Below are 27,862 nucleotides of genomic sequence, written 5' to 3' on the forward strand. Positions count from 1 at the left end.
CCTTCAGGGGGTCAGTTTCTGAATGATACGTGGCGGTGTCCTTTCATGCCCCTCCTGGACTTTGCCCACAACTGCCATTCGTTTTCCACGTGACGTTGATATAAAGGAACCCTGAAAATTTTGCAGGTTGCAAAGTCAGGCACTGCAGTTGTTGGTTGGTTCTTCTCGCCTATTTGTACTGTGCAGCAACCAAAGAGAAAAATGAAGAGGATACCGATCAACAAGGCCTTGTTGCCAGCAAAAGCAGCCTACTTCTTCTTTTATTTTTCTTACTCCAGCGTCACGCCATACATACCCGTATTTATAACAGCCTATGGCCTGAACGCTGAACAAGCAGGCTTCGTTCTAGGCGCACGTTTATTTTCTCAGTTCATCAGCGGACCGTTGTGGGGAGCTATTGCCGACAAGACTCGCAAATACAAGTTAGTGCTACTTCTCCAGATTGTTATCAGTAGTATTCTAACTTTTACGGCGCCATTTGTGCCCATGGCTATTCCAAAGACCTCTTGTGGTGTAATTTCAAAAGCACATGACAACAGCACGGTAATTGCAACAATGCCTTCTTTGGTGGTAACGACTCCATTATTCATACAACCTACTACGAAATTTGGTAATCTGTCAGTGCCGATGACCGAAGACCGTAATGCAGAAGCGGTAAAGACGACAGATGCGGTTCCCAGAGGAATAGATCTCACCAACAACTCGATGACCACGGAGTACCCGAATATCTCTTTATCATCCCAACAACAAACAAAGATAAAAACAAACAAAGTTAACGATGGCGGGGGCTCCGATTCCCGCTGCAAAGCAAGTACAGATAAGTTGTTTACACTTATGATCATATGGTTTGCCTTGATTGGTGCTTTTGATGGTGGCATCCCTATACTCATTGACAATTCTGTTATAGACACTATTGAGAAAGTGAAGTCGTCAGATTTTGGTAAGCAAAGGCTTTGGGGAGCTGTTGGATTTGGATTGGCAGCTTTTGCCTCTGGAGTCGGCATTGAACTTTCAGGAAGCAAAGGACCAAACTATTTTACAATGTTTTACATTTTCTTGGGTAGCAATGTTTCATTGTTTATAAGTTGCTGTTTTTTGGACATGAGTGGTCACCAGCATAAAAGCAATTTGCTCAACAAGGAGAGAGAGAAGAAGCCAAACCTCACAAAGGGCTTGATCAAGACCTTCAAAAAGTTCAATGTGTCATTCTTCTTCCTTACTGTTTTAATCATGGGTATTGCTAATGGTTTGTTATATGGCTTTATGTTTCTGTATATTCAGGACCTCAAAGGATCAAAGATCATCATGGGCCTGAGTATTTTGGTAGCTTGCTCAACAGAAGTCATAATGTTTCCAATTTCAAATTCTGTTATTAAACTTCTTAGAGGAAACTTAATTGCTATTGCTCTGTCCTTTGCGATGTATACTGTACGCTTTTTAGGGTTCTCTGTTCTCCAGAATGCCTGGTACATTCTTCTCTTACAGCTTCTTCACAGTATCTGTTTTGCTCTCTTTTGGAATGCAACAGTGTATCATACTTCTGATCTAGCTCCTAAGGGAATGAAAGCAACCCTCTTAGGAATCATGAATGGCATTTTCTTTGGTATTGCTGGTGGATCCTCAAGCTTAATTGGTGGGATCCTGTATAAGCATTTTGGTGGTCGCAAACTTTTCAGAGGGTATGCCATAATTTGTGGTGTGTGGACAGTTTTCATGATCTTGCATATTCTTGAAAGAAAGAAGCACGGAAAACTTGGGAACTTGAAAGACAGGAAAAATGAAGATGAGGACCAGCCTGCCAATGAAGAGCAACAAATATCAGCACAACTTTTATCTGAGAACAAAGTATGAATGCTTGATAGTTGCAAAGACTTTGCTCTATAATTAGTAGACTTTGCAACACATAATGGTTGACTCCATTGACAAAAAATTTTTATTCTAAGGAATGTATGTGTTTGAATTGGTATGTTCAAAATGTGTGTAGGATCCTTGACAAGTAATCCTTGCCACCCTTAAAACTGTCCATGTATCAGCTCATTGGCTTTTTTGTGAGATGTAACATCAAATGATGTAACATTTAAAGTACTGTTTCCCCCAAAATGAAAATATATACACTTGGATGATTTTAGAACAAATATATATATACTTTATTATATACTGATGGAATGGCAACCATACATTGTCAATCTGAAAGCTTGTCTTCTATGCAACAAATGCCATAATTTTAGCAAAGGGCTGTTTTATATTTGCATGTTGTACATTGTCAGCCAGGGGTCCTCTAGATAATCCATAATATTTTTAAAATGACCAGACCACAAAGCAAACTTCCAACAGTTTTGGTGCCAAGGAACTGTATCCCTTACCCCCAGCCACTGCACCCCTGACTGAAAGTATGATTAAAGTAATGTTTTACCTTTCTCAATGACTTTAGTATGGCCCTATATTTTCAAAGTAGCAAGTGATTTTGGTCCCCAAAATTTCTCTACCCCCTTTTAGTATTACCAGATTTTATACAAAATGAGGAAATCTGTATAACAGTTTTTGGTAGAGTATTTGAAATCTTTACTAGCCAGCTCATTGATTGTCCAGTAGTTTGTATGTATGATAAGTAATGGCCAGGCAAAATAATCCTTTTTCATACAGTAATAGCATCTTATGGAGATGAAATGTTTTTTAAACTTCGTACTGTGGACAAGAGGGAAAGGATTTGAAAATTTGCAAATGTCATCAACAATGAATGTATATGACTCCTTACTGAATCTTTTTAAAAAAGTATATGATAATTTTTTAAAATTGAGTTCTTCTCTAAATGATAATGCAAATGTATGTTTTTAAAATGTATACCAATCACTCAGAGATACTTTGGGTTCTTTATAATAAATTGTTTCTACATCACACATTTTTTGTTCTTATTACTAACCAGTTGTTTTCTTCCCTATTTTGATGAAACTTTGGACATGATTTTGTAGATAATCTTTTGAACCATTGCAGTTACGATTATCGTAAATCTTGCCCTTTGTATCTATCAACTATTTTTTTATCGTTGTGTTTGCTGAAATTGTGTTGATTGTACTGAAAACGTTGTTTTTTAATGAAATTCCGCTTCTTCTCAGTTCCAAACAGATCGGATTCCAAGGGCTCACTTCATTCCATCTATGTTTGCATTCCCTTTAAACCGTCCCCAGGCATGCTCGAACCCCTTATTACTCGAACCATTTTTTTTATGCTTTGGTGCTTCGAATTTTCGGGAACATACATTATTGAAGCAAGTGTGCATCGCGTAAAGAGACGCTACAGATATCATCCAAACTTCTTCAAAGGATCTTTTTTAGCAACTCGTAGGCCCTTTTCGGGCTCTAGTAGGATTCCTGAAAGGGTTAAACTTCCACTAAAAAGAGCGCATTGCGTCAGCAAAGCTGTTTGCTTGGTCGAGCAAGTTCAGGGAATTTTTCAAGTATGAGTGGCCTTTTTCTTTTGTTTCATTCAAGGTTATAAACATTCGAGTTTCGATAGCTATTGGCTTGGACCTACCTGGGGAATTTTGAACAGGAACACGCCCATTCTTGGCAGCTGTTTTACGCAGAAAAGATCTTTGGAGAAAGATAAATTACAGCATAATTTTCTCCTTTCAAAAAAACTAAGAAATGTACCGATCTGCTTATCTTTATTTAAAGAGTATTCCGAACTCGGATGATCTCAAGTTTCTTTGAATGTATTAGGTCATCATTCAGCTAGCTGCGTAAGTACCGCTATGGCTTATTTCTCCAGTATCTTTGCAGCTACAAATAGGTGTCCTGGCTTTTCTTAACTTGAACCTATTCTAGATTTTCATAACGAGAAAGGGGCGTAGCTAAAAGTGGGTGCGGGGGAAGCATTTTGACCACGTGTTATTGCCAACAGTCACACCCTACCTTAGAAACCAAGTTAAGGTTGCGATTTGCCCCTCTCCCCCTCCTTTCCCCTCAACACCATTCTTTTTCTTGCTCCTGCTACGATATATTTCTTCGTTTTTTCTTTCCTTGTACAACTAATTTCAAATTAGAGGTTAACGCTGAATCCTGCCATTCCATCCCTGATACGTTTATAACATATCCACTTTTCAAGAATGACGATAATACAGTTAGCAAATAAATTTAGTACCAGAATGAAAATATAATAGTTTGATTGTTAAAAACACGACGTTTCCAGCATGTACTCGTTATCAAGATACTGATAAACGAGCATGTACTCGTTTGACTTGATAACAAGTACATGCTCCAAACGTCGTGTTTTTAAGAATCAAACTATTATATTTTCATTCTGGTACTAAATTTATTTGCTAACTGTATTATCGTTATTCTGGATGAAGCACCACACGCAACGTACATATTTAATCCGCTTTCCAAGGACTGTGGGGCAAATTACAGAGGTTGAAAGGGCTAAAACATTTTATGCTAAAAGCCAAGAGAAGGCAATTTTTGTAAAGTTTTTAGTACATTTCGGAAATTATTAGGAGGCTAAAGCCTCCGTAGCCCCCCATCCGCTTCCGCGGTTTCTGCCTTTTTTCGACAACCAAATGTCAAGAACAATGAAATGGTCTTTTTACTTAGCAACACCGCAACACTTCCAGAGCTCCCACACGTAGGGAAATTTCCCTACAGTAGGGGAAAATTGAACTGTGTAGGGAGTAGGGAAAACCTACGGGGAAAATGGGCAGATGTAGGGGAAATTTCGTTTTTTGTAGGGCAAATGAGCTTTTTCGATATTTTCGTTGCCATGAAAGACATTACACGTTACGAAGGGTCTGTAAAGCTACACAGACAGCAGTAGAAGCCCTTGTTACTCACCTGTCCCGATAGAAAAAAAGTGCTGTAAAGAATGGTGGGTGGGAAAACCAAAGCCTTAATGAATTCTTGAGGCTATGAAACAGCTTCAAGAATACGAAAGTCTGGCACTTTTCATGCTGAACAGATCTGGACTACCACAAATTACGGCAGCGATCGAAAGAACAATTTTGTACATGAATATAAACAAAACGAAAATGTCTTGCTGTAAAACATTAAAGTCAGTCAATTGTAAAAGTCAGTGAAAAATTTACAGCCAATTTTGACATTGATGAGCATCATGTTCGTTTACAATGGAAATGCTATAAATTCATAGTGCAAAGCAGGGGCGGTGCCAAGGGCGGTATGGGGAGGGGTAATTACTTTTGTCAAAAAATTAACTTGGTACAAAGCACTGAAATGAGGCAAAAAGGCGTTGTCTCACAGGCCAAGCTCATTACCCTCCCACTCTGCAGTAGTACAAAGGTGTACTAAGAAGGAGCTTGATCATATTGAAATTGATATAGTATTTGAGAAGTACTATCTAATATTTCAATGTTTATAGCAAAATTTGTCTACATGATGCGTTTTTTTCAAATATTTTCTGTATATATTTTTGTAGGGATTGTAGGGGGAAAAGTAAACGTGTAGGGAAAAGTAGGGGAAAACAAGGAATTAGCCGTAGGGAAATGTAGGGGAAAAACGCATGCGCCGTAGCGGAAAATAGCAAACGTTGAGTGGGAGCACTGAACACTTCCAGCATACACTGTTACGGCTACTTAGATATTCCAGAAATATTCTATTGACACTTCTCGAGCTCCGTTCTAGGCTAATCATAAATCTTTAGAACTATTGGTTAAACTTTAACAACATGGATTTTGCATCAAAGCATTTGATTCAACTAACTTTGCATTAAAAACCGCTTGATGAGTTCTTGAGGCCAGTATTAATGGTGAAAACCACTTCAAATTAGGCCCTTTCCAATTGAGGTCAAAGGCATATTAACTAACTATAAACTTTTTGCAAACTATTAGTGGTCAATCAATTTAGAGATTTGAAAACCGTTATTTTGAAAGCATAGGTCTATCCAAAAATTAATATGGTTAAATTTTCCGAGATCGCCAAGCAGCTGTTTCGCGGAAAGTGGGCTGTAATCTGTATACTTCCATCATCCAACAACATCAACTGACTTCAAACAATAACAAACATAGGATGACTTGTCATTTCTGTTGTGGACATTTCCTATCAATTTTACTGGTAACATTTTGCATTTCTCGTGCACTTTTCAAACAATATCCCTCGTATGTTCACAATCTAGTTTAACCTGCAGAACATTCTCTGTTGGTTGGTTATTTAATCAAGCTTTCATCAGGTAGAGAGACATCCTATTATTATTGCATCGTCTCTGGTTGCTTTATATAGTACAGAACCCATTGCAGCTTACACTACAGAACGGAAAGCCTATAGTGCTTTAAACATTTTGAAAACTACTGTATACCACCTGTTCACTTACACTTCAGTATGTAGAACAGTATTGCTCTAGTTGAAAATACACTTAAGTTCGAAAAGTATTGCACCGGTATTTTATATTTACCAATTGTATCCTGCCTTACTTTTGGAATAATTTAGTAGTTTTGGAATCTATCTACATAAGGACAAAAAACCACTATTGTGTAGACAAAAGGAGTCCGTTTTCACCTTAGGACTCCATTGCTAACAGTCATGTGCTCGTGTTTCTGATTGGCCTATTTCGATCCACAACTGGGTAAATATATTTCCTAGCGTGGAGTTTTCGATCTATGAATGTTCTGACGTTTTATACTCTGAAGAGTGCCAAACGAAAAGCTTTAGTATAATCAAATGTTTGCGTTTTTGAAAAGCAATTTTTAAGTTTTGTACAACCAAAAGATTGTTAGCTTACAATCAATGGCGGACTGGCAGGGAATCTAGGTTGCAATCGCACAGTGTCTTCTTCTCTAGGGTTTGGTCTTTTTCCATATCCTTCAGTTTCTATTTGTAACTAATGTTTTATATTTGTAAATTTATTTGTTTATTTATTTGTATTTACTTTATTAGCAACTTTAATGTTAACAGGGCCATATTGTAAAACAGTAAACTTTATTGAATTTGCACCCTGTATAAATATGTATAAGTTATGAAATATATATATATATATATATATATATGAAATGCGAGCTAAGTTTAAATATAGTCTAAGCCTAAAACAAGGCCTAAGTGTCATCAAATTTTTACGTCCTTTAGATAATGAATATGTATGGGGCTTGTTCTTGTTTCTAGTATTACTTTCAGGGTTTCCATGAGTTTGAACACGAATCTGTCAATTCTTTCTGTAAAATATATTTTGTAACCATGTTGCAGTTGAGTTTCATTGTACAATGATCCTTCCCCTGTATGCTAAATAAATAGCGCAAGCTATTTCAGTTGTTGACTTCAAAAAACAAATTTATTTTCCTTACGTGTCAAGAAAGACAATTATTAAATTAAGTCCTAGCAAAATTATGAGTTATTCGTAAATTTTGGTTTGTCATATTGTATTCATTTGTATTGGATTGCTTCTCGTTGTTTGTCCAGTTCCTATCTATCATTCATGCTTGCAGCTCTTGCCCTTGATCACCTCAGTTATATTCCACGTTCATCTTAAATGTATGACCATAGTAATACATAAGTTTTAATAGTCCATTGCATGCGAAGCTGAATTTCTGATATAAAAAGATGATTTGACTTTGCCCATTTTCAATAAGATATCCATACAAGGACATTCGGGTTAGTTGACGTCACGCGACTAATTAAAGCTCATTTTACTACTTTAAACGTACTTCTACCGAGAAAGGTAAATTATTCTTCATGTTTCACTGCCTAGATCAGATCTATTTTGTTCAAAACGTCATTCCAGCCATGTTCCTTCTTCGCAGAGGATAAAAAGGAATTTCTCCTGATTTAACCCCCATGTTACCCCAAAACAGCGGCAAATCCCCATTTACCATCACAATTCATTATCCCCAGTTGATATAGAACTCGAAAATGGTAATCAAAATTTCCCCACTCAAAAGTGGTACTCCCCGCCAATTCCGTCTTGTTTAATAGTTCTTTTAGGCTAAAAATTACTCTCTGCCTTTCGTGATATAAGAAACGGAGACAAAGGAGAAGAAGAAGATCGGTCACGGTTGTAACGTGTTGCTGGGAGGAGCATATCAAAATCCATCGAGTAATATGTATGGTTTGGCTATTAAGTCTCTACCCTTAAACCAAAGCCTCCATGCTACGCTCTCGTTTGCAACTGGCAAAGGACAAATCGAAGAGATACAGCGAACCGATAAGGAGATAAAACTGTTTTTAACAGATGGTCAAAAGTTGTTCAATCAATTACAAAAGATAAAGGCGTGGCCGAAAAAGGTTGTTTTGTCCACCCAAGGTTTTTTGAGCTGGCGACGCCACTGTTTCTCCGTGTTATTGCATAAAGCCTCCTTCTGCGTATCAAAGATTTATGCAGCTGGCGTTCTATGAAATTTGAATAAAGATTTAGTAGACTAATTTGCATTTCAAAGTTATGATAAGGCAAAAAATGAGCAAACGTGGTTTAAACAGAAGCAAACATCCCAACGGAAAACATTCGCATCCGACTTCAGTTTTACGAAAAGGTAAGATTTTACTTCTGCTGTGATACATTATGTTACTTATTGATAAGCTCAAGATTTACATCGTCAAACTCCAAAGCCCGTAAACATTATCAATTTGAAGACAGGTATCTACAATTCTTTTAACTGGTGATGTTAAGGAAAGGCCCGGGTGTCTATAGCCCTGGCAAAGGAAAGGAGAGAAAGGTTTGGAAGAAAGGGAGAAAAGATCGAGCTTTTTAATTTTAGTTTTGAATAAAGGCACATTATAAGAGTGTGGCAAACTGAAAGTGGGTAGGTTGTTTTAAAGTTTACAAGATCTAAGAAGGAAAGATGAGTTTTGGGACAGAGTTTATGATTTTTGCCTAGACTTGGAAAGGGTGAGGACTGGAAGAGTATCTGGTAGTAAGAACATGTCTCAGGGGGACTGGGGACAATATCTATGATCTTCTGAGAGCAATGTCCGTTGTAAAGTATATATAAATTTAGAGATCGAGGTTGATAAGACGTCGTGTGGTTACAATTATTGATGAGTCGAATTACTCTTTTATTTTGCAACAATTAATTGCTATCTTATTTACCTTGAAGAAAATTATCGTATGCCAGATCGACAAAACTAGTTTAACCAAGGACAGATAAATCGAATTGTGATATTACTTGCTCTTCTTCTTCTACCTTTCCCTATTCTCGAAAGATATCTTAGTTATAGAAAATATCTTGATTTTTTTTTATTTATCATCATCAAATTATCATCATCAACATTGTCTAAATTACCTCAAAACTGAAGTGAAGATATGTCAGATTTCAACATAGAGTGTCATGTGTTGAAGACAATGGTGAGGATCGATTTTTGAATCTCCCATACATTCCCGTTTTTTTCTTGCTCCTACTCAATGAGTAGGCGATCGCCCCTCCTCCTTTCTATATGCATTATCGACTAATTGCATGCATTTTAAACCCAAATATGTAGTAATTGTCAAAAGGTTAGGACCATCTGCAGGCACATTACGTAGAAGTCCAAAATCTGCAACCTTGAACACAATAACAACGTAATTGCAAATGTAGGGAAAATTTCACTCTGCTAAGCAAATTCGGCAGTGATATCAACACTGAACACTGTCTATCTTATTATTTTTAAGGTTGATAAAAGTGAATTGAGCAAGGAAAGGCTAGATTTCTGAAATATGCCTTTATAAATACTTAAGGGAGATTGGATCTTTAGTCGTGTTACAGAAATGATTAAACACTCCTGAAACAGTCCCATTTTCAAACAAACGGCTAAACTGCTGCAAGGAACCAGTTTTTCTCCTTTTCTAACTACGGCTACAAATTTAATTAACATAAGTTAAATTGAATTCTTTCACTAGACTAATCTTCATTCCTCTAAATGTGCATCTATATTAAGATACTTGTCTTTAGAGATGAAAAGCAAATGTCGCCTCTCTGTTTTCAAACAAATACATTTCAAATGTTTCGAGCGGCTACCATCGAAAAAGTATTTTGTAAAAAACACTGTTTTTATCAGATTTGTATCTGCCTAAAAGGGCAATTGGCAACAAGCGTTTACATGATTTTTGCGCTCAAATGCTATTAATTCTTCTGCAAATCGGCAGGAAATAATCTACAGTAGAAACATCTGCTTCTGGAGTACAAAGTCTTCCGTAAAGCAACAAGGATACTGTGAAGACAATTTCATTATCAGCAAACATCGGCGAACTAAGAAGAAGAGAACTAAGGCTATATTCACACAAGATTAATCAAAGCTAATAGTTCTTTGTCTAGCTGTTCCTCCAATCAGCGTTCTATAGAAAACTTTCATGGCAATCTTAATCAAAGCTGTAACAATAAAGAAACAAGAGCAGAATAGGCCCAGTTCATACGCCGCATTTCTGCCGCAGGGATTAGAAGTGCAATTAGTGCAATTCTGCTGTCATAAAAGTGCAATTAGATGCGACAATATCTTCCTGAAGTTTGTGTTTTGTACACATTATCGATCACTTTATGACAGGCTGGTGTAAGAGAAGTCTTCATTCATTGAAACGTATATGCATGCATGGAAGAAACAACTCAACTCCCACTCAATAAACAAAAAGCATAAAGTTATCAGTTTCCAGGACGTGCTTTTCCTGTTTTCACATCAACGTAGGGTGGCAGTTATTGGGCCAAGTGCACTATAGCCGTGCCTTGCTTCTGTATAGTGCTACAGCCAATGTAGTAAAGCTAGACTAGTCGAAAATTTAGAGTATTTGCCGCATTGTGAATACTGTAAACAGAGTAATTCTAGTGAATTTTGCAATCCTATTCAAAATTTTCTAGCGAATGAATTAGATAAGCGCGAAATAAAGAAAAGTTGTGAAGAAAATCGATCAAGGTTTTCGCAATAACGGTTTCGATGGATTCAAGCTCTCAACTTTTAATCAATGCAAAAACAGGCATCAGGTGTCATAAAAACAAACTTCCTGCTCTTCTTCTTTCCTTTTTTTCATCCTTCTTCATCTTGCTTTGATTTTTTATTTTTCTATCCTATTCCTTCTTTTTCTCCTAAGGCAAACTTTCTTTCAACTGCTTCTTTTACTTCCTCTTCCTTCTCATATTCTGCTCCTTCTCGTTTTTGTCCTTCTCTCTCTCCTTCTCTCTCTTCATCCTCCTTCCTCTTGCTCAGCTTCCTCATGTTGTTTTTCTTCTCTTCTTTTGCCTTTTTCTGCTTTGTCTGCTTCTTTTTTCCTTTTCTTCCTGGCATTCTGCTCCTTCCTTTCCTTGTTCTTCTTTTCTCTTTTCATCTCCAGTTGCTTCCTCCTTTGCTTATCTAGCCTTACTCTATCCTTCAGCATCTAATTAGTCTTTTTCTCGCTGCTCTTCTCCTCGTTGTGCTTTATAATCTCCATCATCTACTCTTTATCCTTCTTTTTCCATTTTCTTTCCTTTTTCTGCCTTTCAACCTTTTTTCTTCTTCCTCTTCTGCTTATCCTTCGTCTTCCTGCCCTTCCTTTAGTTTCACTTCTTCTTCTCTTCTCCCTTCATCCTCTTTTCATATAGCTTTATATTCTCGATTTGCTTCTCCTTCCCCTTCTTCCCCTTCTTCCCCTTCTTCCCCTTCTTCCCCTTCTTCCCCTTCTTCCCCTTCTTCCCCTTCTTCTTCTCCTTCCCCTTGAGTTTGCACGAAGATTTATCAAAACTTACTCGTTTTGCGTAGCAGATCTAAAGTACAATTATATTGTCTCGAAAGAAACCACCGCCCCAAACCCCTTCCAAAAAATGGTTGAATCAAAGTATTGGAAGAGCAATACTGAAAAAAGCATTTAATTGCTGATGACCAAACGGTATACTAAAACCGGAGCCAAACTTAAGATATTTGGTGTCCTGGCGGGTCAGCACGGATCATAATAGTTTGAGCTCACACTAAAGCTGATCGATATCAGGGTACAATTCCATTCTGGTGCAAGGGCCACTAAAACTCTCCTGTCGGGACGGGTTTGGCCAGCTTTCCTAAGCAACAACAATATTGCATAAATAATGCCTTACTGTTGCTTTGAAAGCATTATTCTTTGGGAATATAAGCAAAAAAGATATTCATAAGCATATTTCAAGCTTTACTTAATTGTCCGAATGCTAGGTGAATCTTACGTCCATCAAGCCATTCATGAGTGCTTGTAAAAATGTTTGGTGAAATTGTTGAATGAAGCTTTTTGAGTCGACAGCAAAAATTTTAAGAGCATTTAAAGGAAGACTAGTTGCCATGGATGTTAAGTATACAGCAATAACTGACACGTTCCTTTAAAATACCGACAATCAAAGAGTACGCTAATTTTTAACGGAATCCTAATGAAACTAAGGGATTGTATGGCAGGTGTTCTAAGTTCTTGTGATAAAACTACCGTGAAGCTCTCAAAAGGCAAACTGAATAAACTAACATCTCTGAAAAAATTAACTGTTTTTTAGTCAAAAAGTATCACTTTGGTTTGATGACATTGGATAGTTTGATATTTGTTGATACATACTTATGCTTGATGAATTAGCTAGATGGAATGATACATTATTTTAATTTTCATAACTTTTTACTTGCAAAACGTTTCTATTCAGATCTTTATCGTATAATCTACTGGCAAAAGACAAGTCTTTGTTCACCAATATTAAACTACTTTTGCAGGCCTCTTTCCTTTAAAGTATTAAAGTCTCTATGTATAACAGTTTACACACTTCTGTAGACATGCTAAATTGAAGCCTGTCTAAAGAAGTGTGTAAACCATTTGTTGCCTGTCCGCTTTCTGAAGACGCCATCTTTTGCTAACGAGTGACTTTGTTTATAAAATGCAACTTAGAAAGATATTGGTACAAGAGTTTGTATTTAGATGACTCCATTGTTAAGTAATAGAGTTAAAGGCATCAAAAGCCTTTTAAACTTGTGCAGTACATATCTAAGAATACAATCATACTAAGAAATATTTTTGTAACTTTTTCGGTAGATGAAAGGTCTCAAAATGCATCGAAGATATATATACCAACATGGCATATCATCCTCAGAAATGCATTATAACAGCATTCTTTCTTTCTAGAAGCATAAAAGTTTAATGACATTTGAACTCAAACGTAAGGAAAAGGGAAACATTCGACATCTAGACTGAAACCTTAAATTTTGCAGATGCAAATAATGATATGATGCTAATGGTAGAGCGGAAAAAATTAATGACGATAAAAAGGGTCGCATTGCTTATCCTATCCATCAACGTTAAGGTCGAGAAAAAGAATTAACATTGCAAAACGACCGGGTAAATGTCACAAGAAATTCTCGTCGGCTTCTTTTTAAATTCAGATACAATTGAAAGTTTCTATAAAAAGCAAATTCAATTATATCTTTGTTTGTTACGTTCAAGAGTTTATGAGTAACTTGATCTCTTATTGAATAGTTGAGTACAGCAACCAGTCCTTACACAAAGCCATGCTACGATATTTACACAACTGAACAAATAGCAGAAACTAAATTATTAATCTTGATATAAAATTGATTATAGTCCAAGGTAAAAATGTTTGCAGAAGATTCTGAAAAATATAAACTTAGTTGAATTTATCAAAAGAAATATCAAGAATAGTATACAACCTAAACTGTTCTAGTTTGGACACCTCGTTTGAAAATTAAACATTGGCTGGATCATTTTGACTACTGCAAGTGTATACATGGTGGTAAAGACATTTTTATCAAAACAGCCAGGTAAAATACTCTTTTCAAGAAACATAATCCTTGATTTTTCATTTTCAAAATAATACTAGCCATTAACATAACAGTTACAAAATTTACATCGTTTAATTGTACTGGTAATCTTTGCAAGGAATACGTTAGCAACATCGGTTATTTTTGATTTACATTATATTTAGCGTTGGTAATTCAAATTAGTTGGTTTTTACTAGCTTGGGTATGCATAGCTAGAAATTGTACCAACTTAAAATAAAGAAAGAAAAATGAAACTTTGATAATGCTAATTCATCACCAGATGCTTTATTGATAAATGCACTAAAATTAAATCATTGTGCATGGCTTTTGAGGATCTTATCAATCCTCAGTTGGACATTTCATTATTTGATGGTTTTTACAGTTGATGAGAGATTCATAACAGTTATGTTCCAGTATTCTCCTGCTGTTACAAATATTCTTAAAATCAAGCAGGTTGTTGTCAAAATCACAACAAAAATGGCTAGAAATTGAGCAAACCTGGGTGTTTATTATGAAAGGTCTTTAGCATGAAATTGATTGTTAACCATAAATTCACTTTTTAAGCCAAACGAACCTAGAAGATTTGTATCCAGTGAGAAGTATTTGCCCCTTTTGTCTTTCACGATGAACTTAAGTCAACAAAACATAGGAACTATGTTTTTATTGTGAGCTTTCTTCTTTCTTTGCACAGCGATAAGGTAAATAGATCCATAAGTACGACTTATAATAGCTACGTTTAATAGCTTGTGATATCTATTCAAGCAGTTGACCAAAAAGACATGGAACGATCTTATGATCTTGGCAAGAGTGTTAGTAGTACGGATAATGGTGATATTCAAAATGGTGACACCCATAATGGTGGCACTCCTAATGGTGGCACCAGAAATAGTGGCACCAATTATGGTGGCACCCATTACATTGGCACCCATATTCATGGCACCCATAATAGTGACACCCAAAATGGTGGCACCTATAATAGTGACACCCAAAATGGTGTCACCCAGCAAGACTTGAATCGATCAGAGTTACTCCGACGACAGGCTCCAGGACTGGGCTGCGATATGCTGTCACCCTTTGTTTGGCTCATTGGTGCACAAATTTTTTATTTTGTTTAATTTTGGTTTAAGATATCAAACCTGTAAGTGTCAGTTTACAAAGACGTACGAAGTTTTCTCTTGTCAGCGAGGATGCTGAGGGGGACTGCTGTTATGGCAAATCTGGCTAAGATAGAAAGTATCCTACTTGGTTAAATGAGGTTTCTAAAAATGACTCATTTTGTCATTATCCAAGTATTTTGGATGTACTGGTTTAAGGTAACTTCAAAAACCAAAGCAAAAGACCCATTTTGAAATGTATGCTTAGTTTGTTCTACACTTGGGCAAGGCTTTCCAGAAATCCCAGTCTTTCCAGAAAATTTCTGGTATTAGATTAAAAAGAGCAATCTTGTTTTAGTTTTTTACGGAATTTATATATTTAACAAAGTACATTTGTAGATGGACAGCCTGATTTTTAAAAGCTTCTTTCTCCGACTTAGTGAAAGATTAGATCAGTGCGTCTGATTAAAGTCGACCTTTCCGGAATTTTTATAGTGAAAACAACACGATAAAGACCATCCGATAAAAAATCAACTGACAAAACCTTTTTCAATGGACATCCGCAGTCCGCTCGATCTCAGATTTGTGATTCATTATTAACAAAATTGCAATTTTGGTAATGTCTGCTTTGATTATTGTTAACTATATTCCTTTACTTTATGTGCCGTGTCTGTTAGCAGTGCTGATGAAAGCGCTTCAAATCTCCTACATCCCTGACCATTTGTGGCATGTCTATGGGAATCCCAAACATACTTAATTTCAAAATTCTCGCTCTTGGTTTTATAAATCATTTTTATCGTCATAAAATAGAAGAGAATAGCCCAAGTAAAGCGCGCTGCGCGAGCACCCTAAAACATCACGCCTATTTAGAGAATAGTAATATTAGCCTCGGAAAGACAAAAAAACCCCTAACATTGATGTCAAATGGAATGGCTGCGTCTTGTGACTATCGCTAGGAGGGGTGTCGCCGAAAAAGGGGGGGTTGAGGCTCCCTCTAGATTAGCTTCTTTTGTTCTATTACCGAGCCAAACATGTTACTTTTGGTGTGTAAAAAGAGGTTGCTTCTTCTTCTAATGACAAGTTTGTCGAATTTACTTTTGAAATACAGATATCTCTAATAGCTGGATGTAAGAATTTCAAAATGATTGGTTAATACTTCAATGAGTGAAGTATGTTGAAAATACCCGTGGTGGCTAAATCTCTGGCGTGGCCATTGTTGACAGTTTTGATACAGTTCCTGTCCAACCTAAAAAGCACAAATTTGCAGAACTGAGAAGTGATGACAATATCCAAGAGCCTTTTCTGAACGGTCAGGATTGAGAAAGATTCTCTCAAAGTATGTTCGTATAAAATTGTTTCTTGTCAAACAATGTAGCTAACTCACCAAAAGTATTTGATACGAATTTCGCTGGATACTGTAACAAGTACAAAAGCAAACGAATCAACGACTTAGTATTTAATTTACCTGTGCACTACCAATACTCAATGAAAAATTTATCGTATCAAACGACTGGTTCGAAAAACTCACCTTTGAGGATCCTGGATGGCTGTGCAATTTTTCTGACTCACAGCAAGAAAAACATTTATATGGTGGAAATATGATAAAGCTTTTTTAATCACAATCCAATAAATTTAAGAGCGTTTCCATGATATATTTTTAAAGTGGAAATATGATGACCCAAGAAGTATGATCAAAATAAAAAAATATGATTCAGATATCATGGTGTAAACGTGCCTTTACACATTGGAAATTGAATTAAGGATGGTCTGATATGAGCAATCCTCGCGATGGGTCAGTCATGAAACAAAACTATTATTCAACCAATCTAGAAGTATTGTATTGCAAGACATTGCCACCAAGTCGAAAATTTATCATATCAAAGTTAGAGGTACTCCTGGATAAGGGTACCTTATTATTCAATGCAGCCATTGACAACTAAGGCCCAATGACAACTAAGTGCATCTTCGATGTATCAAAATCAGATACATTTTATTTATGTTGATAAAATATTCAGGGAATGTATAGTACAGAAAAAAGCACACCAACAGGTCTAAGAACCAGGAAACACCATGCAGGAATTCGTATTAAACAACACGTGTTTTGCCAGCATCATACTCAAATCCAAAACAAATCTTTTTCCTTTGCATCTTTTTTTAGGACGCCTTACATCGATTATCTGCCAGTCAAAGACTTCCTTCAACATCTGTATTTTGCATGTATCGCAGAATTCAATTATTTGCCATAAAAGCTAGCAGCTTTAGCAAGGCAAAATAGATTGTTCACGCTGTTGTTTTTTTGCTGCATGATTTTATCAATGTAATCAATCAAACCATCTGCCCTCCAAGCCATTGCTCAGATTTTTTTTCCGTTCAGGGTTTTAAAATTGCTCAAAGTGTAACGTCAGCAGTAGTTTATCCTGTGAAATGCTGTAAGTAGACTTATGAGGGGTTGAGGGGGGTCGATCCTCTAAATATTTTTATCGGGAAATTTGTTGCGATTAGAATAGGTGCTTGAGTTATACCAGCATTAAAGGGAACACTAATGAATTAGGTAATATTAACAAATATGTTAATAAGACTTCAATTTTTAAGATTGATAATCTATAACCAAAAATATCATGCAACCAATGTAACCAATAATATCAATGCAATTCAAGTTGGAAAATGTTGCATCTGAGTTCTCACAATGTAGAAAATGAATGAATTGGCATAATTCTTCTTCTCTCTTCACAATAATTGAAAAACCTTTGACATTGCAAAAACTGGCTGATATGGCCAAGAGGGCACAGGAACTTTCCCCAACGGATCTCTGTAATTTTGTTACCGTAAATCACTCGAATGAAGTCACTCTAATTGTAAATAACAGTACCAAATACTTTTCTATAAGAATTATTCTGTATGGAGTTATGTCAGGATTGGTTATGTTTGAGAATTGTTTTTTATCATGTATCTAAACATAAAATATTGGAAAACATTAGAATGACTTCCAATAATGAACAAATCTAGATAACAGTGATTTGTTAATGAAATTCAAATCATTCATTGGCCATATTGCACTCAAGCTTTAGAAAAATTAATTGGTTTTGCATAATTAGAAGCATTTCATGATATGCTTCAAGTTTTTATGGTCAAAAGCAAAATGCCAAAAAATGACTTTTTTGACGTCATTTTTGCATCAGGTATTCGAACATTCTTGTTAGGCGAACGACATATTTAGGACATTGCACACACTCTTTTGGGAAAAGTGTGATTTAAGACATCCAGATGACCTATCTAGAGGGATTATAAGCATGTGATATCTTCATTCATGCTTCACAGTATTGGGCTTACAATCGTTTATGTGCGCAATGCTTAAAAGGCTGTTGCTACAGATGATATCATTAAAACTTTAATCAAACGTGTCTTTATCCTCTTAACTAGGACAGGATTTTATTCTCTAAACCTTTCTTTTAGATTTCATATTTATACTGTGCTCCTGACCTAAATATTTTGATACTTCAAAAAATTCAACTTCAAACTTTAAGGCCCTGAAGGAAAGATTTTTGAAATAAAACTCATTAATCTTTGTCAAAATGGAAAATCGAGAATACTTTTTCAAGTTTGAAAAAGATAAGCCGATTGTATGGTGCCAGAAAAAATGAGTTAATTGCTAATTATTTCCGTTTTACAGAGCTCGTCCTACTCTGGGGCATGACGACGGAACCTTTGAGGGGTTAGTGAATTTGCTTCAGTTGCAATTTGGGTGGCCGCACTGAAAAATAAGTATTTGTTTAATCTTGTTTGGTGCGCCCAAAGTCAAAGTTGAGAATTTCCATTGCATATGATAAGTTAAGACTTGCCAGGTGTGTAAAATCTGAATATTTAGATATTTTACTTCTCTTTCGCCCATACGATCTGCAAAACTGAACAGGATAGAATCTAATGGCGTTCTGCAGAGACAAGGTGCCTTGACCTGTTTAATTTCACCGTGTTCTTTGATCACTAAAGGTCCTAATTACTGATACACTACATTATTTTCTTTATCTTATAATCTTCGTTTCTATGCTGTAATCCTAATAAGTAGATTAGGAGGAGAGCTGAAAAGTAAAATATAGAGAAATGATGGTTTCAGTTAACGAAAAAGCCACCATTGTGTAGACAGAAGGAGTTCGTTTTCTCTCTTGGGCTCCAGTGGTAATTTTTCTTTAGGCACGCGCCACTGATTGGTCAACTATGCCGGTCTTGTGCTTGCGTTTTTCTGATTGGTCTATTTCGATCCACAACTGGGTATATATTTTTCATCGTTTTCTTGCGGAATTTTATTCTGAAGTTTTATACTCAGATGAGTGTCAGACGAAAAAGCTTTTAGCCAATATGTTATAGAATGTTTGCTTTCTTTAAAGACATTTTCAAGAATAAGAGACAGAGAAATGTCTACATGAACAAAATGGCTGTACCTATTTTCTCACAACTCTGGATGACTAAAGCTCTAACTGATCTAAGTTCTGTTTAGAAAAATTCCACTGCCAGGGTCGTTACAATCTTTTACCTTAACCTTCATAAAAGACGAAGTCGTTTCTAGTACATGTAACCAGCAAATTCAAATAGAAAGACAACACCCAATGATTGGAGATTAGAGTATTCCAATCAATTATTTATGCAGTATATACTAAAGCGCAGTTTAAGGTTTCTGCTTTGCAGATGTTTCTCACCCAAGAAACGTTTCAAAGATCTATATAGAGGAAAGGTGAGGAGGCATTTTATCTTTGTATTTTGTTGTTCATCATTGTGCTTATGTTTTATTGAGTTTTATATTCTTGGTCAATGATTTCCGTGAATTTTGTCTTGTATCAGTCACTTCAGTACTACGATGGCTTACCTAGAATGTATGGCCGGCGAATACATTCAAAGTGTCAAAACCGAAAGTTCTTTTCCGCAAGATACTGCGGTTTGAAAATTTTAATCAGCCTTCTTCACCGGAAAGCTGTCATTGTTTTCAGTTATTGTTCAACATTGCGATTTTGAAAAATTGAAAATATTCCATTTGATAACTTGATTCCGTTTTGTTTATACTTGCTGAAAAGCGCTGTCAATCTTCGTCAAAATTATTAAAATAAAAATTCATAATTTAGAATAAACAAGATCAGCAAAGCTTTCTACCGGGTATAATGCACTAGCAAAGACTTTATGCATTGGATTGGTGATTGTATGGAGTTCATACATGTAGCTCAAAGGGTAATAAAGACAATAAAGTCAAGCCTGCTTTCATGTTCGTATATAAAGTTGCTGTAGAGAATTCAAAGAAGTAAAAGTGAGTAATAATAAAACCTTGGGACTTTTTTAAGAGTGGGACATTTTATGACATCAACAATGTCTACTTGGAGCGATTTTGAAACAGCGTAGCATTGAATAGGTCTTCAGAAAAGGAATTTTTAAGAAAAATGCTATCTTCTAGCCTAAAATATTGTTACTATTAGCCAGGATAAGCTCAATATTGAAAAGTTTCCTCAACATTCTTTTCATTAGAAGAAACCTGCATGTCAGTAAAGGTTATTGTCCAGTTTACGCTGGGCTGGATCTTGTTAAAAATTACGCTTCTTAGCTGCATTTTAAAGCTTTCTTTTGAGACATCATTTCAGAACTTAACGATGTGTCTTCTAATTTTCCTTATAAATTTTCTAGGAACAGTTAATCGCCTTCCATAAGCAAATGTGTGAATCGAGCCAGCTGCACTTATGTTACAGTTTGCTGGCTAAGTAAATCTAAATGCTGGTGTTGGCTACATAGCGACAACAAGAGCTTACAGTTATATATAACAGTACACAAGATTGACTTTGATTATTGTACTTATCAATACATGGCTTTTTGTTTTCACCTCCAATTCAAAACAGTCTTAAGCATCCATTTTTAGAATCGTAAAGGAAAACAACAACTTAGAGCAGATTTTTCATAGAAGATATTCATTAATAGATTATTCTGATTCCCAGTGACCGGTCAACGGACAGCAGGCATGGGATTTTTTTTTAAAATATTAGAGAATCGAGTTTTAAAAACGAGAATTACTTTAATAGGCTTTTCTTGAAACTTAAAGTGGTTTTTCGTTCAAAACATTTGCAGCTGCTTTCATTACACAGCCGTTGCTTCCTGCATCAACCATTCTTGGATATCTCTCCGTTCCGTGAGAAAGAGTTTATGCCGCAAGATTACAGTATTTAAAAAATACAAAAATTCTTAAAAGGGCTCAGTCTATTCAACCAGTGTTGCAAGATACTACAATTTCCCTGAATGTTAATAAAACTAGCAATACAGAAAGTTGCTTAACATCATGCCAAGATTTTATATCTAATGATTCTCAAGAATGCAATTAAATATACATGGTGCGTATGGTATTTTATCCTAGAAACGATAATATAGTTAGCAAATAAATTGAGCACCAGAATGAAATAAATTTGTTTTGATAGTTGAAAACACGGCGTTTCGAGCATGTACTCATTATCAAGCAGCTAGAAAAGAAACGTTCCGAGCAAAGAGAAGGCGAGATTCGACGAATAGGGAAGAATGCGAGATGCTACGTAACCGAAACCAGGATAGGGAATATGAAGAAGGAATATATGAATATACATAGTAGAAAATAGATAGGAAAGGAACCTATTGTAGGAAATTAAAATGTTTAAAAAGTTTAACTAGTCTTGTTTTGGTTACGTCGCTTCTCGTATTCTTTCCTATTTCTCGAATCTTGCCTTCTCTTTGCTTGGCTCTTTTCTTTTCTAGTCACTTGATAACAAGTACATTCTCGAAACGACATTTTTTGTGTTTTTATCTATCGAAACTAAATGATTTCATTCTGGTACTCAATTCATTTGCTCACTATATTATTATTTACCAAAGTGGGTTGCTAAGGAAAAAATATGCAAAATTAGTTTTTAAACTCATGACATTGTGAGATTCCAAGCTATCAAATTTTCCGGAAAATTTTTTATTATATTGTCTAATGTTTTGAACTGAAGGAATTTACGTAGAGGAAACACCTACTTTAAAAGTAACATTTGCCTAAAATATCCAAATTTAGACTTTCGTGCTTTTTAACACTCAACAAAAAAAATGGAAGGCAGTTGAGTGTCACTTCTAAGTTTCATTCTCCTAGGTTGATATAGCGAAACATCCCCAATGACAGGCTTTCGTAAAGCAAAACTTTCAGTTGTGAATCGCTAAAATGCTTTGATTGCTTGCACAATTATAAGCCTAAGTGTTAGATAGACAGCAAGTTACATTTACTGAGTTTGAAATGGCTTTGAAAAATCAAATATTTTAAAAGATACTTAAAGTTTTCGTATGGCACTACTCAGAGAATAAACGTCAGAATCAGGGTTGAAATATCAAGCATAAAAATATATATCTAGTTGTGGAGAAAATCGTTCTTTATTCCAATTACATTTCAACTGTTAAAAGCTATGACAAATCCTACTTCATTTTATCGAAAATCATTTTTTGAAACCCTTAATTTTTTGTTATTGTCGCAATTCTTACTTATATTAGGCCAAAGTCACATGTTGACAATGGAGGTAGTTCAGAACTTTTTTCTGTTTCGGCGAAGAAAGTACAACGAGACTAAACAAATCCGTGTAACGGTGTGGAAACTGAGTTATTCATTCCAAACGTAATAGAACTTTTTTTGATGCGGCAAACTATCTCTTGTATAAAAATACTCTCATCAGTCTTTTCACCGTTAATAGATTTATAGGTGTCTAAACTCAGCGTATTCGCTCGGTTGGTAAAGAAAAACCATTCAAAGAATTACAAAAAAAGTTGAGTATTGACGTAGAAAATTATTGCATTTTTGTTACTTGTCTATATTAAAACCGATTTTAGACTTAGCGGAAAGTTCATAAATGGCTTTCGGACGTCGAAGATTGAAAGCTTTGTAGATAACAACATTTTAAGAATACGATATTTCAAGTGTATGAATGGTTTTCTTGTTCAGAAAAATACTATTTTGGCGTGTCGCTTCTATTGTCGCTTTCGATGTCAGACAAAAGACATAATTTTCTGCTGAAGTTTATATCAATTGCTATCACATTGCCGATATCCCAACTATGCATTGTATGCCAAGATTTGTCGCTGGTTTAATGCAAAGAGGATGAACAGATGGAAAGATCATCAATTTGCTTGGCTGATGCAGGAATGCCATGTTGACACTTACTTTACTTTCGAGTTCAGCTTATTGGCATCTAGCTTTGAAACTTCAAATCAAATATTTCTTTTAAGAAAACAAACAATGTTGATTTTCCTCTGAATGGAATGAAATCTCAAATCAAACACAACAGGACATTTCAAAAGAATTATTGTTGATCTCATGCAAAAGTTCTGACGGTCTTTGCAGAAGGCGACATATTTTACTAGATTCAGACAAGCTAAAGTGAATAACATTCATGCAAAAAGATATCCGAATACCAAAACAATCAACATTGAAATTTCAATTGATGGTGGCAAAGCTGAAATGATTACGCATTGCATGCAGTGACCGAATCTTTGTGAAAATAAATGATCTAGCTATTCAATGGATATTCAAGAAATTGATGGATGTTCATCCCATTAGTTGATTGATTTGATTAAGTATTTAGGTGAGATGCAAAGGTTAATGAATTCAAGAAAATTAGTAAGATCAACATTCAAAGTCTGCAACTAGTTCATGCAACACGATCACCGTGCAACTCGGTTCTTATGTTATTTGATATTCAAGACTAAAAGACAAGTGCTGGAAATTGCTTATGAATTCATTGGCTCATGACGTAAGTTGTTTTTCAAGACATAAATTTCAAGAATAGCTCCATTTTGAACTCAATGGTATAGCCGCAATCAAATTTATGAAACCTGATAAGAACCTAACATAATCACCGGTAGAGCTTTCCGTTTTACGTCGATGATCTTTTTATTTGACACTTATGTCGACGATTAGTTGCAAAAAGTTTTAACATAGCAAATTTGAAATTTTACTGTTAGTTGAAATATTATAGATAAAAAGCCCTTCATGAATACCGTTTTGATTTTTATCACCAGTTTTAGAGCACTAAGCATTGTGAAAACTGATTTTGTATTCATCTTTTGTCATTCTACCTGTTCTAAAAAGGTCTTAAAACTGTAGGGCCCATCCGAGTAGAGCCATCAATGGGTTTATACAAATGTAAAAAGGACTTATCCTACATCTGCTTGATTTAAAATCAACAATTTTGTGTAGGACAAAGAAAATATGTATTTACTAGTGTTGGTTTGTTTTATTTTGCTCTCACTAGTTACATTCTTAAGCTTTTTGTCAGGCCAGATTACAACATCAAATGAAGGATTGTCCGTCGTGCCTATTCTGGCAAAGGACCCCCTTGTAACTCGAGTGGAGCCTGAGTATAAGTATAATGCGGATGAATAAAGTATGATTAGAATTAAAAAATGACACTACGCTACATTGATGCGATGATGTCGCAAAATTTTGGTTACGACGAATTTACAACTAACGCAAATTGAGCCAAAGCTATATTGGTCAAAAAGTGAATTTGATATTTAATACATTACGGAGAAGTGGCTCGTTTTGGCTCATCAAAAGGAAACAATTTTGACATGCCCAAACAATTGTTTTGATTGTATGTTTTAAATCATTAACCGTTATGTGTCTCGAATCGTTGCCATAATCTCTGGAAAATACGCATTACAGTGCTCAGTTTACTTCTCTGGCCCACCCAACTATTAACACCGCACACCTCCCCCCAATCCCACTTGTTCTCTTAACAGTGTTGGTTAACAGTTTTTAATTCATATTTGGTAAAGTTTTTATCTGTGTAGACAAAGCAACCTTTGAAATAGTTAAAAATGATAGTATATGCCATGGCGCTGCAGCTCATTTTGCCAAGACTTGTTCGATGAAAATGATAAATGTGGTGCAGCTCGCCAAGGTCCATGCTATTTTTGCTTTGTTTAATTGACTGTGTTATAAAGAAATCAATGAGACTTTGCATAGAGTTAGGGAAACATTTTACAAACGTCGATTTCACTATAGTGAGAAACTAAATTGATTTAGGATTCCAAGGCAAGCCATCCAAATGTGTAACATGATCAGATTGCAAATTTAGTTGATTAGCTGCAAAAGGCAATAAAATCATTTTAATTATACTGAATAAGAATATTTACATTTTGGTGATGACTTGGCGAATTAACATTTACGTCAAGTAAAATTTTGTTGGCTGATTAAACAGCATGTTTAACGATTGAAAAAGCATCCAATCTTTTTGCAGTTGTATAGTTGTATTTACATATCGAGTTAAAAGCCTGCGTAATTTGGTCAATCATCAGTTGATTAATTTATAAATCTATTTTCCAGGAACGCCATACATATTTGGTCGATGCTCCATGGCTAAAAGAATATCACCGGCAGATTGCTTACAGTTCTGAAAAAGACAATGACCAATACATATAACATGACCAAAGAAGAAATGTCTCTTAATGGCAGCTATGTTGAACATACAATTGGAACACCGAAGCCGAATGAAACAATGAGTAGCGAGAGTGGATTAAGCCACGTTGAGGTTGTTCTTATCACAATGTATATTCCTTTCCTACTCGTGGCAGCATTTGGCAATTTGCTTGTCATTCTAGTTAGGGTAAGGAAGTTTAAAAGCCATGGCCTATCAGCATATAAACAACTGATATGTCATCTCTCAGTGGCAGATATAGTCTGCGCAATGGCAATACCTCTTGACATTTATTTGAAGATCAACAAGAAGGATTGGCTTCAGCACAGTCATACATGTAAATTCATCCAGACATCACTGTCAGCGTCATTGACAGCATCAATATGCATCCTGACAGCCATGGCATTTGAAAGGTATCAAGGCATATCCAACCCTTTGGCACATCACTGGTCAACAAAGAAGGTAGTTGTTAACCTTTGATGTTTATTTTAAATTTTTAAACATTTAATATCTATTTTTAGTCATTAAGAATTTTTTGATGATCGCATTTAGCACAAATTTCTTGTTTTTCGTAACAAAATCTGTCTACATATAAATTGTTAAAGATGATCACATTTTACAATTTTGTCAAAGTAATGTTCTGTGTATTCACATATTTCAGTAGAAGCTGACCACCATCTTACTTCATATGGTATTAACAAGTGGGCTAACCATACATAGAAGTTCTGCCAAAGTATAATTGATAATTGTAGTATAACTCAAATTGATGACAAAATAATTGTACAACCCCATGAAGTTAATACTTAAAATTTGACCAAGAAGAGCTTGGGCTGACCAACAGTGGCGACATTAAAAAGAAATTTTCCTCTTTGACACTTAGACTACACTTGTTGATTTTAATGTTGATTTAATAACGAGCCTGGAGTAGTGTCAGCTTATATTTACTTTAAAGTTGACCGTATGAGATCATTTTTGTAGGTCACCGTCCTTGCCATAGTCATATGGATTTACAGCTATGCCAACTTCATCCCATATGCTAGAGCTCTGGATGTAGAGGAAGAAAGATGTTCGGATAATCATTATCCTAGTCCCCAGTTTGTCAAGTGGTACACCCTTTTTCAGTTTTTCTCTAATTGGTTGGTGCCACTTATCTTCATCATTGTCTTCCATTTTGGAATGGTGATCAAAGTTATCAGTCATCGAAGAACAATCAAACGAAGCACATACCACACGCCTTCGACACAAAACCAATGCAATAAACAACCAAGCAGAGCTAACCAGAAGAAGAGGAAGATGGTAAAGATCCTTGTTGTCATTGTCACCCTCTTTGCCTTGCTCACGCTTCCCAATCACATTTGGTATTTATGGTATGAGTTCAGTGATAGATCGGAGAAACAAAACTACAACCTAGCGATCTTAGAGATCTTTGCCGCATTCGTTTATCTCCACACTGCCGTCAACCCTGTCATCTACAGCATCATGGACAGGAGTTTCAGAGACGATGTCAAGATGCTATTCAACTACAAGCCTACACAACCAGAGGCTGTTAGAATGCGAGCAATCAACGGAGCAACCCAGGAAAGCTTTTAGACTAACCAATGACTAAAATGGAAACACGTAGACCACCATGTCAATGGCATTAGACTGTAGATATTTAAGCACGCTTTAGTAAATATAACTGGGAAACATAGCAGTTTTTAAGTGGTTTAATCACATGGTTACGGCTTTGGAACTAAACGGTACTTGTAGAAAAACTAAAATGTTATAGCAAAGGCACGTACGGTGTGCTGTTGTTTCATTTCCTTGCAATGTTGATCTGTAAATTACTGTGCTAAAATTTCAGAACAAAAGAACAAGCCTTTAGATGAAAATATCAAATTTGTCTTGACGCTGCATGAAAGAACTTTAAAAAACTTGTGGGATGGGTGACGGTATTTTAAAAAAAATTGTATGCATTGATGATAGAGTACTTAATTACTTACTATATAGCAGCAATTATTCCAGTTAACAGTATAAGCTTCAACCTACAGAATCTGAAGATATTATACTTACAACTAGCATTTAAAGGCCACTGCTCACATATATTTCATAGCTTTCCATTTGCTTAAACAACAATAAAATCGCAAGAAGGATTTTGAAGTTCTAGGTAGTCTACCCCAGCCTATGTGGCTTTGATTTGTATTTCTGGGCTGGAGTCTCAAATTGGACAAGCCAACCACCCTTCCTCCCCTCTCAGCTCCCTATAGTCTCGAACACTGATGTCACAGTGTTTTTTAGATGGTACTGTTATCTTAATGGTGTATACATAAAGGTGTCGGTACAATTCCTTGTATATAGCATTCATTATATATATAGCATATAGCTTTTTGTAAATAGCATTGTGAAGCTTGTTAGCATCAGCAGATTAAAATAAAAGTAGCTAGATGGAGTAAGACTATTTCTTTGTAGATCTTCTTTGAGCCTAGAATTGGCTATATTTTGGGCCAAGTTTCTCAGGCAAAAAGATCATTTCATCATTTGAGAGTATGCGAAAGTATTTCAGCACCAGAGCTAACGACCCTCAACAAATTGTTCCAAAACCCTCTTAAACGTATGCTAATATTGAAATGTTTTAATCACAGCTGAATCCATTAATAAGGATCTGAAGAATGTACGTACATAAGGAATGTATGTAGCCATTCACAATCGA

The 27,862-nt window shown here is 35.7% G+C and overlaps 2 protein-coding genes across 6 annotated transcripts; both read left to right on the forward strand.

The window, feature by feature from the left end:
* Positions 1–55: 55 nt before the first annotated feature.
* LOC135683094 (major facilitator superfamily domain-containing protein 6) lies at positions 56–5,146 on the forward strand. Its single transcript, XM_065198250.2, has one exon. It carries the CDS (start codon positions 202–204, stop codon positions 1,849–1,851), a length of 1,650 nt encoding a protein of 549 aa, XP_065054322.2. The 5' UTR covers positions 56–201; the 3' UTR covers positions 1,852–5,146.
* Positions 5,147–8,236: 3,090 nt separating this feature from the next.
* On the forward strand, positions 8,237–27,107 carry LOC135683096 (pyroglutamylated RF-amide peptide receptor). 5 transcript variants are annotated; one of them, XM_065198255.2, is made up of 3 exons: positions 8,237–8,461; positions 25,083–25,635; positions 26,152–27,107. In XM_065198255.2, exons 2-3 carry the CDS (start codon positions 25,162–25,164, stop codon positions 26,761–26,763), a joined length of 1,086 nt encoding a protein of 361 aa, XP_065054327.1. In that variant the 5' UTR covers positions 8,237–8,461; positions 25,083–25,161; the 3' UTR covers positions 26,764–27,107. The 5 variants fall into 5 exon arrangements, with proteins under 5 accessions (XP_065054327.1, XP_065054324.1, XP_065054328.1 ...); XM_065198252.2 differs by lacking the exon at positions 8,237–8,461 and adding an exon at positions 13,020–13,643; XM_065198256.2 differs by lacking the exon at positions 8,237–8,461 and adding an exon at positions 18,473–19,463.
* Positions 27,108–27,862: the final 755 nt, after the last annotated feature.

This window comes from Rhopilema esculentum, chromosome 7 (assembly GCF_057945365.1).
Source record: "Rhopilema esculentum isolate cy_ngs chromosome 7, ASM5794536v1, whole genome shotgun sequence".
Classification (NCBI taxonomy): Eukaryota; Metazoa; Cnidaria; class Scyphozoa; order Rhizostomeae; family Rhizostomatidae; genus Rhopilema; species Rhopilema esculentum.